At 36.1% G+C, this 15,700-nt stretch overlaps 1 protein-coding gene across 16 annotated transcripts in view; it reads left to right on the plus strand.

Moving 5' to 3' along the window:
• Positions 1-15,700, plus strand: part of ROBO2 (roundabout guidance receptor 2) — a 1,466,835-nt gene that overhangs the window by 1,443,839 nt on the left and 7,296 nt on the right. For 6 of the 16 annotated variants that reach the window (XM_027549011.1, XM_027548934.1, XM_027549088.1 and 3 more), the window contains 3 exons: positions 5,548-5,730; positions 8,307-8,480; positions 14,898-15,170. In XM_027549011.1, coding sequence (XP_027404812.1) covers positions 5,548-5,730; positions 8,307-8,480; positions 14,898-15,170 — 630 coding nt within the window. The remainder of the gene's footprint in view (positions 1-5,547; positions 5,731-8,306; positions 8,481-14,897; positions 15,171-15,700) is intronic. The other 10 variants (XM_027549832.1, XM_027549752.1, XM_027549924.1 and 7 more) reach the window with 4 other exon arrangements.

Consider the following 15,700-nt stretch of genomic DNA (forward strand, 5'->3'; position numbering starts at 1 on the left):
ATAAAGAAACAAAAGACAGTAAGAGAAAGGGCAGGAGAAAAATGTCCTGAATGTGAAGCTAAGATTCTAACCTTCAGTGATCTAGATTCTAAGCTTCAGTGATCACAAAAATAAGAGTGAGAGTGAGTACTATGATGTGACTTGAATAAAACTTTCCTTAACGGCTAGACCCTACGTAAATAAGTTGGTCGAAAGGAAATCAGGGTTCTATACTTACTGTAGTTTATGTCGTTGGAGATTTTTGCTGCAAGTCTCAAAGCAGATTATTTTGAAAACAAAACCTCGCAGCCCCACCGCCTTACTCAACCACACAGCTTTTAAAGAACTGACCACTTAAAAGCATGACCTGATGCTTTGCTTTTGTTGCAAAAACTTAAGGGACATATTTTCACAATGGGAAATTTCAGAGGGAATGCTAAAAATCATTAAATAACTTTCTTAGACAGTCTCCACAGCTCTGATGTAGTTTAAAAGAAATTAAACACAGACTTCAAAAGTTAATAGATAAAAGAGGAATATCATATATTCCACTTTTATCTGAGTAGATCAAATGAGCAGATGTCATAGGTCCCAAGGAAGAGATATTTTTAATTTCTTATTTTGCTTTCTGTCTATATTATACATTCCTTTCTCTGAGGAATGTAGGTGAATTATTGCATTATTCAATACATTTGAGTGAAAGAGCTTCTAAATATTAGACATGTTTTTCTACATCTAGGCAGAGGTCAGTATTTGGATTGATGTGTTCAAAGACACTCAGAGCTGAAGATTGTGTTTAACAGATAGATATATTGTACTAAATAGGAAGAATTCATGGATTAAATATTTCCTAAAAAAAATGGGGGACAGCCAGTTTTTGTATCTCATAAAAATGGTAATGCAACAATTAGCAGGGTCATATTATAAAGCATACACTTTAGCTTAATGGGTCTAAGGATAAGCATCTATCAGCAAGGAAGGATTTAGCACAAAATGACATGTAAATGAATTGATGACTGATCATAAATTAATTTTAGTGCTGAAGATGTAATGGAGACCCAGCAAGATGCCACTCTATCATGGTATTTTACTGCTCAGTAACATTTGAGCAACAACTTAATGTCCTATCGGCAGTTCTTCTTTAACAGCTTGAATAAATTTGAGAGTTTTTTTTGGCTTTCAGCAATTTTGAAACCTGAGAAATTTGGAAAGATGGAAGATGCAAACACAAATAAATCTGGCTATGTGACACAGATTCATTTTTCATTAGATGTTTAAATATGTATTGATTATGTTTGGGGCTATAACATGTCAGATTGGTATGGATCGCTTGTAATTTATGAAGAATCTCTACCTTAGCTGTTTTACCTAGTGTTGGTTTCAATTTTCATGGTTATATTTACATTTATGAAAGAAAACCAATTGTAAAAAAAAGGGCTTACTTTTCTCTCTCTCTTTTTTTGTCTGCAGAGGGTCTTTGTTGCAATGCGTGGACTTTCACTAGTAAAAATGGCTTACTTTCTAATTGATGAATCACTGTTTTTCTTTTCTTATAATCATTGTCCTTTTTCTTTTTGGTAATAGTTTACATAAATCCTCAGATAATCTTTGCTATTTAAATCTAAAGAAAGAATGGTGGCGACAGAGAGGTGACATTAGTAATCGTTAAATTTTAACAATTTTACAATATGGAGGGAATTCAATATATATAATATACTTTTTTATTCATAATATATTGCCAATTTTCCTTAAACATATTTGCAACAATGTACCCACTCCATATATCATGGGTATATACATATATATGCATGTATCATATATACTCCATATCTCAAAAAAACAGGAACAAAGAGGGACAGAAAAATTTTTCTTCTGCATATATATGGAATTTAGAAAGATGGTAACAATAACCTTCTGTTTATTTGTTTGCTTCTTGCCCTCCGTTTTGAAGGCAAACTCAGCTATACTAAGCTGAGGGTGCTGGGGCCTTTTTAGTTTGGGGTGATGAGGTTTCCTACTTTCCATCATGGGTAAATCAGATTTGTATGTGGAAATCATCATATGAAGGACTCATTACATCACTTTTTCCTCATTGTCCAAGTCATCAACAAGAGTTGACTGACCTTATCCTCCTTATTTAATAAATTTTCTAGGAGTTACTGTATGTTCTGGCTGTAACTAACATAAGGCCAAGGCTAGGAAATTACACATGGAATAAAATCACATATGAATTTATACCGAATAATAAAACTATTGAAGACATTTAATGCAGTATGCAAATGTTTATTGAATTTTTACTGTGCAATGTCTCTGTACATGAGGTATTAAAATGCATAACAAGTAGTTCCTGATCTCCAGAGTTCCATTGTCTGGAAGAGAAAACATATGCAACAAATTCTAGTTTATAGTGTGTATTCAGTTGCTCAGTCATGTCCGACTCTTTGCCACCCCATTTCCTCTGTCCAAGGAATTTTCCAGGCAAGAATACTGGAGTGGGTTGCCATTTCCTACTCCAGGGGAATCTTCCTGACCCAGGGATCGAACCTGATTCTCTTGCATCTCCTACTTTGGCAGGCAAATTATTTGCCACTGTACCACCTGGGAAGCCCAATTTGTAGAGATGTAATCAAAAGTGGGGTCCAGCTTGCCACTCAGCAAGCCAGTAAAAAGACAGGTTGGTGGAAAGGAAGGTTTGCTTTGTTTTACATACTGGCATGGCAGGGTTGGGGGAGAGGAAGGTGGGCACCTGTCCAAAGGCCAACTCCCCACCACTGATAATCAGTGGGCAAGACCTTTTATAGGCTGTCAGAGGGTGCAGCATGCAGAAACAGCATGTGTTTCAGTCAGCTCTGACAATCATCTTGAAATTGGTCATTAGTGGTCTGACCAGCATCATCTTGATTGTTTTAAGAAGTTACTTTTCAGTTCCAGGGTCAGTTGGTTCCCATTTCTTGAGGCCAGTTCTTAGAACTGTGGCAGCTTATGTCCTCGCTACAGCCTGGTCATCGTGTAGTGAACTTCTTCACCTTGTGGGGGTTATAGATTCTGGGGGTTCAGAATCTATAAGACAGCTCACAGGATATGACTCAGGATGTTATCTATAGCCCTTGAAAGGAACTAAATGTCCTTGAATATGCTTAATGACTAAACTATTACTATTTGATTTCCTTTGTCTGTTTTCCTTTGTTTTTGCATTTTCTCATTTCTCTGATTAAACTTATCCTATGGCTAAAGTTTTTCCACAGACAAAAGGCAGGCAGAGGACATGGGGGACAAGGACCAAACGGTCTGCTCCATTTCAGAGATAACGATATGCTATTGTATGCGCACTGTTTAAAGAACGCAGGACGTAAAGAGATTGAGTCTCTTAGGACAGGGTTGAAGATGAAGTAGAATCAGGGGGGTAAAAGAGATGATTTGGACTTCAAAGTTTGGCGGTGGGCACTAGAGTTAGTAGCAATCTAGAGATGTGTCAAAGGAATGAGAGAAAGCAGGAGAGGTAACGAGGCACAGGCTTTTAGAGGGATAGGACTGGAAAGGTAGGCTGTGCTGGGTATTGACAGATCTCAAACACCTCAGTTGGTGTTTATATGTATTGACAAACTAAGTAAGGCTTTGAATGGACAAACAGAATTATGTGATCAATGTTTCAGAAAAGAATGATTCATACAACAATGAGGAAGGTAGAAGGGACCAGAAGGAAATCAGGAATGAAACTGGAGATATAGAAAAGGAGATGGTTGTTTGGAGAGTGAGTTTCAGTTAGTTGGCACAGATTTATTTGCAGATATTCAGCAGACATTTAGAAATACTGAAAATAGGACATAGGAAGGACCAGGACTGAGTTTTCCTATGTTTTGAAAATATCCTCAGTTCTAGGGTTTCATGTTCTTTTGTGATCACTGGTTGAATCACTTTGGTTTTTTCTTACCTACTCTAGCATTATATTGCAAAGTTGATTGCATCATTTCTCCTTTCAATTTAGGCTGTTGGTCCTTGACTTGTGATGATTAACTCAGAAACAGTTCTCTCAGAGGAGGCTCTATTGCTGGTGTTATCTTGGCTTCCTTGCAGTGGCCTGTGTCTAGGGAATTTGTTTGGAAAGGAAAAAGTGCATCTCGGTGCTTTTGGCAAATAGAATCAAAACTCTATCTTTCCCTGCTACACTTAACACCCTTTTAACTTCTCTGATCCTTCTAACCCCTCTGGTTTCTGCTTTCTGTGTCTTGAAAGTGCATGAACCCATGTTATTGCATCCTGGCACCTCAGCTAAAGGTACAAAGACTTTATCACGGCAACATTATACTGTTGTCTCTTAACTGTTAGAGAAAAAGGGGGAAAAATCTATGGCACTTAAATGCCATAGTCTTAGTCTCTTTTATGTGAATATGTATTTGGTTTATTTAGAAATATTAACTAAGTTAATATTAGTTAATATTAACTAATTTAGTAAATAGCTAATTTAGTTAATTAGTTAATACTATTAACTAATATTAACTTAGTTAATATTTCTAAATAAATTAAATACATATTCACATAAAAGAGACTAAGACTATGGCACTTAAGTCTCTTTTTAAAAATTTGGGATAAGCAACACTTGGTATCTTTATTGTATCATATATTAATTGTACATCAACTGAAATATTGTAATATTAATTTTATTAAGCAATTGAGTACGGTCTCAGTGTGCTTTGGTCTATAAAAAAGGATACAAATGTAAATGACTTGCTAAAATTAAGTATCATTTCTTAGTAGCCTGTGTTTTGCAACTCTTTACACATAAAGCTATGATTCTTTCCCTCTGTTGCCATTTTGCACTTTGTAGAAAAATCCATATTAATGTCACTGGTTTTCTTTATAATGTTTAATTTTCTAAAATGGAGATTAGTATTAAAGAGAAAACTAGAGCTCTTTAAGTAATTGCAAAACAAAGAAATCATACTGAGCTTTGAAAATAATAACAACTTTACGAAAAGAAATATTTTGTTATATTCTATTTGTTCTGATATTATTTATGCATGTTTATTATTAGTTTTTATTATTCCCTGAGTAATCAAATTTTTATTTGAAAATCTGAAAATAATTCTAGCCCTTCTGCAGTAAGCAAGTGTACATTTCACTAAAATTATCACTAGTCTACATTAAATTCAAAATATATTCACACTATTTGTTCAAATGAGTTCTTGATAAGTTGACTTTAAATATGCTATACTTTATTTCAATAAAAGTGTTATTCTTTGAATTCTAGGCCTTAGAATATACATAGCAATTCTCTTTTAGAAAATAATTGTGTAGCAATTTGAAAAACATCAGAATGGAGTCATAGGAAACGTCTTATTCAAGGGTTGCAAACAGATGCAGGTTTTAAGTGAGCTTAATTCTTCTGTACTGGAAATGTTTAAAAAGTGGATGATGTTTGCGCATGGCTGAAGAAATCTGGATGAAACCAGGTTTACCTCCAGGAAGAGCGAGGAGTGGAGGAATCCTACTTGTTCATTAGTATAGTGTGTACAAGCCGATGAGCTGTTCAATACCTACGACTCACTAGACAACTACATTTGTTTTTAGGTTCAATGGTAAATGGATGGGGCTCTGCATCTGATGAGGATCGTAAGTTTTCTAGTCATAGATCTAGCGTAGGTAGCTCCTCAGATGGTTCCATCTTTGCCAGCGGCAGTTTTGCACAAGCACTGGTGGCAGCAGCAGATAAAGCTGGTTTTAGGCTGGATGGAACCAGCCTTACAAGAACAGGTTGGTAGACTCTGAGTCAACACTCTTTGCATGAGAGAATCTTTTCCTTGAACGATGAGCTATTGACCTCCTGTTCTTTCTTCTCAGTGCGTCTGACTGCAGGGCTTTCTTTAATCTGCATGGACACAGTCTGAATGCTCAGTTATTACCAGAACTCTCTTCTGATACTCCCCTTGCAGAGCTAAGAATAAGCTCCTACTCACCACCTTCCAGGGCTTCCTGGATAGCTCAGTTGGTAAAGAATCTGCCTGCAATGCAGGAGACCCTTGTGCGATTCCTGGGTTGGGAAGATTCCCCTGGAGAAGGGATAGGCTACCCACTCCAGTATTCTTGGGCTTCCCTTGTGGCTCAGCTGGTAAAGAATCTTCCTGCAATGTGGGAAACCTGGATTTGATCCCTGGGTTGGGAAGATCCCCTGGAGAGGGGAAAGGCTACCCACTCCAATATTCCGGCCTGGAGAATTCCATGGACTGTATAGTCCATGGGGTCACAAAGAGTAGGACACAACTTTCACTTTCACTTTTAACTTTCACAGCCTTCCATCCTTTATTCCCCTTTCCCTTCTAAGCTCTACTGATTAACTGGAATCTGCTTCCTTCTTCTATTATAGCCAAGCTGCAACTAAGATTGCCATTAAATTTTCAATAACTCACACTTTGCAAAATTCTCACACAATCAATAATGTACCCAGTGATTAACATTATTCAGCTTTTATCTCCATTACTTTCCTTTGCCCCGTTTCTTTCTGCAAATGCATTTTCTGGGAAGGCTTTCTCAGCATGGGGGGAATGGGTCTGAGGGAATGGGTCTGAACAGTCTAACAGTTCAAATGGCTGATGGTCTTAGTAGTTGTTTGGCTGTTAAGATTTTAATCCAATAATTTATTATTTGTTTTAAAGGATGCTAATGAAAAATAGACCCACTGCATTTGCCAGTTGAATAAAATGATGATTACTTGTGTATTTTTCTGTAGCACAATTTAATTTGGGTTTCTGAAAATAATAAATAATAATAATATAAAAGACCAATTATGTAATTTTACAGGATTTTTATTATTAACTCGAAAATAAATATGTGATTCACTATATTAATAGATCAGAAATTTTGTAGTCATTTGTTGTACTGAACAAAATAGCTTTGGCATGATCCTGTTATTAATACATGACTATGTGTACGTCTTAAATGCACATAGCAGAAAACTCTGGTATAAGAATTAAACTGAGCTGCCTTACAAAACAAACTAATGACATGCTACATGCATTTTTGAAATCTTAATAGTATTCAAATAGTAAGGTAAAGATAAATGACTTTGACCCTTCACTAAACTCTCAGGTTATAAAAATGAGTCTTGGGAACTTTCTTTGAATTATACCACCATATAACATTATACTATCTCTTTTGAGTATGCACTAAGTATCTACAAAGTAAGGAAGATTCCCCAGGCATTGCAGACGTTTATTTTTCATATAGCATCTGAACTAAAATATGTTGTACTGTAACAGTTATTTGAGTTTTCTTGCTTTATAAGGCCTAAGTTAGAAACTTTATGTTGCCTGAGTGCTTTCTGTGGCATAGCTCTAAACAGAGCAGTAGAAAGTGAGAGGAAACTAATAAATTAGAAGGCATAAGTACATTTCTTGCATGTATGCTAATAGCTAATAAAACATTAGGCAGTATCATGTCACATTGACTTAAAACGTAACTACATACAATAATTTTGAATGAAATGAAAACATGCACAAGAAAATAAATATATGTACATAAACCTTCTCAGGCCATAATAAACATATTATTAAACCCCTAAGATGTTGAAAATTTATTAGTTAACCTTTTGCCACAATATATTTCCCGACATATTACACTAAGCTACAAGAAAAGGACATAGCACATTTCATTCTTCAATAAGAATTTGGAGTCTGCTCAGATAGAGTACTATTCATCAGAAAACACCTATTGCACTTTGGTGATTTTACAAGGTGATTTTAAACTGCTATTTATCCTATACTGTACACTAATGTTATTGAGTTTCTGCTAAAAGAAGTAGAATTCATTGTGTATGTGTATGGGTGGTAAGGTCAATTTAATATATGTGTCTGAGCAGACCTTTCATGTAAAATTTAAAATGTAATTACTAAAGGAAATGTTTCTGTGCTCAAAGAAAGTTCGTAAGATTCCAAGGGTGAAATTTGATTAAACAAGACAGTACATAATTCACTTCAGAAAAAGCTTTCTTAATTTTAAGGAGTAAAAGCTGCACAAATTTGCATGTATCTATGAAAATGTCACTAAGATTGCCAAGGTTAAATAAAAATACAATCAAGGAATATTGATTGGTGGTGGACTTGTTTCATATTCATTTGTTTGCATTTTTCAGTGGGTAGTATATTGGTTATAAAAACTGGACCCAAAAAATGCAAGAGGGCATATTTTTTTCTATGGAGATGGACCAGTATTTTGTATCTTCAAATGACATCTCCAGGCAGCTTTAGAAGTTAGTCTTAGAGCAGAAATACAAGACAGAATCAGTCTCTTATAATAACATTCTCTATATCTCGTTCCCTTTGTTTACTTTCTAGGTAAAGCCTTTACCTCCTCTCAAAGACCTCGACCAACCAGCCCATTTTCTACGGACAGTAACACCAGTGCAGCCCTGAGTCAAAGTCAGAGGCCTCGGCCCACTAAAAAACACAAGGGCGGGCGAGTGGACCCGCAACCAGCATTGCCTCACCGAAGGGAAGGAATGACAGATGGTAGGTTTGTTTTCTTCTCTCTGGTCTCCTAACTGAAGAGACATGTTCTGTGAAGTCATTAACTTAGCTTCAAGACACGATGGTAGATCAGGTATCACCTTGTTATGTGACCAGGCTGAACACCTGGCAGTGTGGTCTTGTTTCAATAAAACACCCCCTTTTCTTGAACAATCTGGATTTATTCCTAATTATCCAACCCCAAGAAATATATGCCATCCTGCTTGACAATGTTGATTTTTCTGCTGGTCTGGCATTTTTCCGTTAGTGCTTTCTAACGACCATTCCTTTTTAAGATTAAGGAAGAAAACATAAGTAGCATGTGCAGTCGCCTTGTTGTCAAATCGTTTTTGAAGCTGAATTAAGATATCTTAGATGGAATCACTTTTGAAAAAGACTGTGATTTCCAGTTTATGAATTTTTAAATTTCATGAATTTCGGGGCTAATAGACCATCTGGTTGATGGGTCAGTAAACTTTTTCTGAGAAGTCCAGATAGTAAATAGATTTGGCTTTAGCCAAGCCAAACAATCTCTATCAAGACTACTTAACACTACCATTGTAGTGTCTCTGCAGCTATAGAAAAACGTAAATGAATGGATATAACTGATTTCCAATAAAACTTCGTTGACAAAACAGACAATGGCTTACTTTGGCCCATAGCTTGCTGATTTATTTCAATTTTTTCACTTATATACAGCCTCCAGTCTTTGCGTACTGCTAGTTTCAGGAACCAAAATATTATTGGAAGACATCCTTTTTCAATAATGAATAGTTCATCAACTCTGTTTTCAACTTAATTATCATATGTTTAAATAAAGGGGAAAAAAGTATTTACACTGAAGTTTTATCCTAAGGAATATGTAAGATAATATATGTAAAGAGCCCAGTATAATGTCAGACCAAAAGGTAAATTTCTTCCCCCTTCTCTACACTGTCTCCGCTAAGCACACAAACTTTTTCCTGAGATAGCACTACCAAACATCGAAAGAATGAACCTAGCCAGGCTGCACGTTAGAACCATCTGGGGAACTCTTAAAATACACCCTGGAGATTCTGATTTAATTGTTCTGGGGTGAAAACCAGCCATAAGTATTTTTAAAGCTCCACTGGAGAACCTAATATGCAGTTAGCTTTGAGAAGCTGTAACTGAGTTCTTGGCACTCATCTCAGTCTCTTAGACTTAGCGTTATAGGACAGGATGAGGCTTCCTTGGAAAGGAAGTATTTGCTCTTTATTGGTTTGAGGGTAGGTCTTTAGCTGGCAGTCTCCATTGTGCTTTCTCTTGTCATTCTATAATGCTAAGAAGACTTTAAAAGCCCAAAATAACTTGTCTAAAAGTCTTCAGGTTTACTTATCTTTCCTGCTTCCTTTGTTTTCATTGGAAAGTGTTTCTGTGGAATACACGGTAAGGGTACAATCAAGATTTTGATTCTAGATAAGTGGATATCCTGTGGTGAGCAAAAATGTGTACCACCTCCTTTCTGCCCCCAGTGATCTGAAGATTAGTTGAGCACTTGAAGCAGTCTATAGTGTTGATCTTATTCCTTCTAAGTACAAAGGACTACTCACTGATATTCTATTACAAATCTCAGCATTAATAATTTTGTATGATTTTCCTGCTATGACTGTCATGAAGAGAGAGAGGGAAATATCCAGGCACTATATGGATTTTTTTGTGGCTTTTCCAAAATGTTTGAAGATCATATCCAGAATATGTGGAAGATGTAAAATATAAATCAATAAAATAGCTCTTTTCTTTCTCCCTAAAACATTTTCCTTGCAAGCTTTCTTCAGAATGTCTAGTTAAAGTAAGCTACCTCCTAGTTTAAAGCATGATGGATATATTGCTTATATTTCCAAAAAACAAATAGATTCCTAAACTTTCAAATTTACCAGCATTCCAAAAAAGATTTTGGATTATGTGTCATTAGTAGATACATTCTGAAAGTACTGATATTGCAAAGCATATTTTGGCTCACAAGTGTTTGATCCAAAGACATTTTAGGTATGATAAAGAAGATTTATTTTGGATCGCACTCTACAGGTCATCTTTAAGAATACTATTATTTTACCACAGATGTTTATGCCATAATTTTTATATGGTATGAGTCCATGCATCAGTAATAAGTTCATATGATTTGTATGTAACATCAAACTGTTCTTTTGGGGAAGTTTAGTAGCACTTAATGTACAGATCTTTTACAGTAAAATTTTTGCATTATAGATTTTACAACAGTGTTTATGAATATATTAATCAGGGTAACTATTGATGGCTGCTGTACCAAACAGCTTCTATCCCCTCAGTGGCTTAGCATGGTAAGAGTTTATTTCTCACAGACATGGTGATTTATAAAGGTCAGGTGGCTCTCCTCGAAGTTGTAAAGATGTTTGCTTAAATATTGATACCCCGTTATTTCCAAGATGGGGCCTTCCTGGTTTCTGAGTGAGGGAAGACAGAGCATAAGTGATTATCTGGAATGTTCTATGGCTAGTCAGTGACTCAGATGGTGAAGAATCTGCCTGCAATGTGGGAGACCCAGGTTCAAATGCTAGGTTGGGAAGATCCCCTGGAGAAGGAACTAGCAACCCACTCCAGTATTCTTGCTTGGAGAATCCCATGGACAGAGGAACCTGGTGGACCGTGGAGTCTCAAAGAGCTGGGCACAAGTGAGCAACTAGATGAGATGATGGCTTGTCCCACAGGCGGTACATTCACTCCTTCTTGGACAGGAACTCTGTCACATGGCATCAAACTAACCACTGGAGCAGGAATATTATTATTGAGGCAGTATCAGTCTCTGCTTCCAAGACTATGCAAAAACCCACACACATATTAAGAAATGTTCTTCCCCCTTGGATAAAGGCTCACCTAAGTAGGCATTGTTCAGTGCAAATCATCTATTCCATTTGCATAAACCAAAGAATATCCTTTAAAGTGAATACATTGACCAATGCTGAACAAAGGAGGCAAGGTCTCTGTCAGCCTTTTTTCCCTAAATTGTCACCTTCCAGCCTGTCCTCCCCTCATCCTAATGTCTCTTCAGAGAAAGGGCTCTTTCCCAGCTCTGCCATGGAATAACTTTGACCATTGAGCAAATGAGTCATTATTCTATTCATTAATCTATTCATTCATAAATCTGTTCATTCAAATATTTATTAAGCTCCTACCAAATGACAGGCACAGTGGGAACTATACAGACAAAATCCCTGGCCTCCTGTAGCTTACATTCTAGTGAGGGAAGATAGGTAAAGACCAACATATATATAAAAGTGAAAAATAAGGATATACAAGATGGTGGTGTCATGGAGAAAACAAAACATAGGAAGGAAGTTGAGAACTATAGACATGGGGGAGATATTTTTAATGTAGAGAGCTCAGGGGAGGCCTTACCAAGAAGATGACATTTGAGAAAAGATTGGAAGATTACAAGAGAAAGAGCAATGCTTATATCTGAGGAAAAGTCATTCCAGGAAATGAGAACAGTGAGTGGAATCCTGAAGTATTTAATTAAAAGGAAGAGGAACAGTGTGACTGAAGCAGTGTGTGTGCTCAGTCACTCGGTCATGTCTGTGACCCCATGGACTGTAGCTGAAGCAGAGAGAGCAACAAAATGAGTGTGAAGTCAGACAAGTAAGTGAGGACCATCTTTCTGAAGACCCTATAAGCCTCTGTAAGGACATTGGCTCTTTACTTTGAGAAAACAGTAATGGTGTGTGCACGCGCATGTGTGTGTGTGTGTGTGTGTGTGTGTGAGAGAGAGAGAGAGTGTGCATAAGGCAGGGGAGTTACAGATTTTCTTTATGTTTTTATTTAAAAACAAACCATTCTGGATACTATATTGAGATAGCCCGAATGTGAATCTGTGTGGAATCACACAGAAACTATATAGGTAATGTAGGGAATAGGTGGTTGACATCCATGCCAAGCTAGAATCGGTGGAAGCAATGAGAAAGGTTGAATTCTAAACTCGGAGGCAGAGCCCACAGGTTAATGAAATTAGTAAAGGTATAAAGCAGGGAATCCAAAGATTACTCCAGTCTTATGACCAGCTTGTAGTAATTGAGATGAGGAACATTAGGGAGGAAACATTTTGCACAGGAAATTCTAGAGCTCAGTTTCCAGGTGTGACATTTGAGATGCTTACTAAACATCAAAGCCAAACTCTCCAATATGGATTTACTTTAAGATGAATCTGGAGTTCATGGAAAGAGAGACCCAGGCTGGAGATATTTGATTTCTTTATGCCGATTTTTCTTACCTAAAAAAGAGTATAATAATGACACACATATCACTGGATTGTTGTGCCTGACAATTGCAAATTCTCAGTAGGCCAGTAAGAGTCTCTTTGGTGAATTGATTTAGTTGAAATGAATCAACAGAGAAATGAATAATAAATTTAATTTAAGTAAACATATTTGATTACATTCTTTCATTTTTTCCACAGCCATTCTTAATCTCATCTTTTTTCCAAATTGTTTATTTCAATGTGCTTTCAGTGTTCTTTCATCTTAGACTATACAAACTCCAAGGATATTACTTAATTATGTAGCCATATAATTTCAGGTTAAATTAAATAGTAATCAGAATTTTAGCTAGCATAAGCAGATGCCATTTTGGCCATTTTAAAAATTAAGCTGCTCTGATGGAGAATAAAAATCAATGACAAAGATATGTTATTTTAGAAGCAAATGTAATAATTTCCCCCCAACTGGCAGTCTTAAGTCCAATAACTCATGTAAAATAATTAATTTGCATTTATAATAATACAAACTGAAGGAAATCAGTATTGAGTATAGAGGAAGCACCAAACTCATTGGTGAATTATTCAACAAACAGATCTCTCAATATTGGATTAGCTTTTCATTTTGGAAGAAATGTTCCAATTGCAACTCTGTTCTCCCAGATAGAAACCAAGTTCCCTTCAATAATTAATAATTCATAATCTAACAAGATGATGTACATAAGAACTGGGAATGCTGCGCCAATGTAGGAACTCCCCAAATAAATCCTGAGGAGATTTTCATTGTCAGTTCAATGAGGGTCAATATTAGTTTGCTCATAAAGGAGAATATGAAGCTTCCTAAGAAAGTCTTTTAAAGGAGCAACTTAGCCTTCCTTAAAGAAACTATCTTGTGTACACAAGAAATTTATACTTTTTCCTTTGGAATTTCATGAACAGTATCATTAGAAACAAGTGCACCATTGCTAAGATGGCATGGGAAATAATTATCTATGTTATATACATTATCCTCTATTAATGATACAAGTATATATATTGTCCATAATAATTGATCTTGAACAAATTGATAATTGAACAAATAATATAGCTGTTGATACTCTAAGGATGAACAAAGAAGTTTACAACAACATTCCAGAAAAATGAGGAGGAAATAATCCAAAGGAATGTTAGAATGTTTAGGAGATCTCAAAATCTTCAGCAAAGTAATATTAGTGTAGGACTAGTATAACAGTATACATTATATAATAGAACTATAATACTTAAAGAAATATGAAAAAAAGCGACTATGATTTCACAATTGAAGACATTTAAACTATAAAAGTGTCATGGTCTAACAAGCTAATAAGAGAAAAATGAAAAATTAGCTAGGTATTTGAACTTTTTTCATATATGTAATGTAAAGCACTTTTATGAAAAATGATTTATTCCACTACATCTCAGTTTTTCATGATGCATTGCCTTCTCTAGTACCATGAAGCATATTCTATCTAAAATCTGAACATTGGTTATTACTTATTAAAATTAATACATTGGAAGATTATAATATATTAGTTGTAACTCATTAGCTAACTCATGAAACGAACAGCTAGAATTGGTTGTCAGGCAGAATGTTAATTGCATTTAATAAATGTTAGCTTAACACTTTGACTGTTGCTGAATGTGCCACATACATGAATAAGAGGAGTCATATGCTTGTATGATACAGCATACAGTTCTTAATTTCCCGAGGGCAACATTTCCTAGGGAGATTGACAGGGCAGCTTTTATTCTTCCAGGGTCTTTTATTAACACAGCTGCTAGAATTTCTAGTTGTTTTGTGTCCTAGTATTCTACTTTAGGGAGGTGGCAGTGGGGAATGGATTAAAGATGGAGAAATCATAAACTGTCCTTTACACCTTGAACATCAGCCTTCATGTGCAATGGAAAACACTCACCATGTACAATAGTTGGAGAAAATCGGTTAATTTTATTTCAAAGGCACTGTGATCAAAAGATAGCAAAGAGATCAATAATATCCATTTCAGAAATAAATAACTGAACTTTCCTCTCCAAAATTTATTTTGTATGGGTGATACCTTTAGGAGGGCTACGTTTTTCTTTTTTCTTCATCTTGAATTAAAACCTGTATTTTTTTTATTACATTTTAGTTTATTCTAAACATTATTCAAAATTTTTAGATCTTCCACCACCACCAGATCCCCCTCCAGGTCAGGGTTTAAGGCAGCAGATAGGCTCGAGCCAGCATGCTGGTAACGTGGAAAATTCAACAGAGAGAAAAGGAAGCTCTCTGGAGAGACAGCAAGCAGCCAACTTAGAAGACACAAAGAGCTCTTTGGATTGTCCAGCTAAAACATCCCTAGAGTGGCAGCGACAAACCCAGGAATGGATAAACTCCACTGAACGCCCAGAAGACATACGGAAAGCCCTCCACAAACAAGGTGTCGGACCAGGTGTGTTCTGCACAGTCCCAAGAAAGTGTGGACTTTGACCTTTTTTTTCTACCAGGTATTTTGGAAATGCCAGTTGTTTAAGGGCATCTGAAATGAATTTGCCTTGAATCACTAATTGAAGTTGGAATTCACAGCAAAGCTCACCTGCGCATCCCTTAAGGCTGAGTCCAGTAGGGGTCCTTCCTCAAGTTAACCTCTGCATAGGGTCTTTGAGCCCAAGACACATCCCGGCTTCATCGGTAATGCTCAGGAAACCATTTGATTTTTTTTTTTTTTTTTTTTTTGCCATTTTTGTTAGTATTGAGTACTTTTAAGACCACTAAACTTCATCTTTAGTATCAGTTGAATCTCTGCTTCAACCAATTCGTCCATTTTGACTGAAGTAACTAGTCATTTGTAGAGAACTCACTTCAGTCAAATTAGTAAATTAATGGAAATAACAAAGTTGCAAGTAAACAGACAATCACAGAATTCTCATATTAGAAAAGGTTAAACTGGCACCTGCACTTTTCCAACTGATTAAATTGAGT

This window comes from Bos indicus x Bos taurus, chromosome 1, assembly GCF_003369695.1.
Source record: "Bos indicus x Bos taurus breed Angus x Brahman F1 hybrid chromosome 1, Bos_hybrid_MaternalHap_v2.0, whole genome shotgun sequence".
Classification (NCBI taxonomy): Eukaryota; Metazoa; Chordata; class Mammalia; order Artiodactyla; family Bovidae; genus Bos; species Bos indicus x Bos taurus.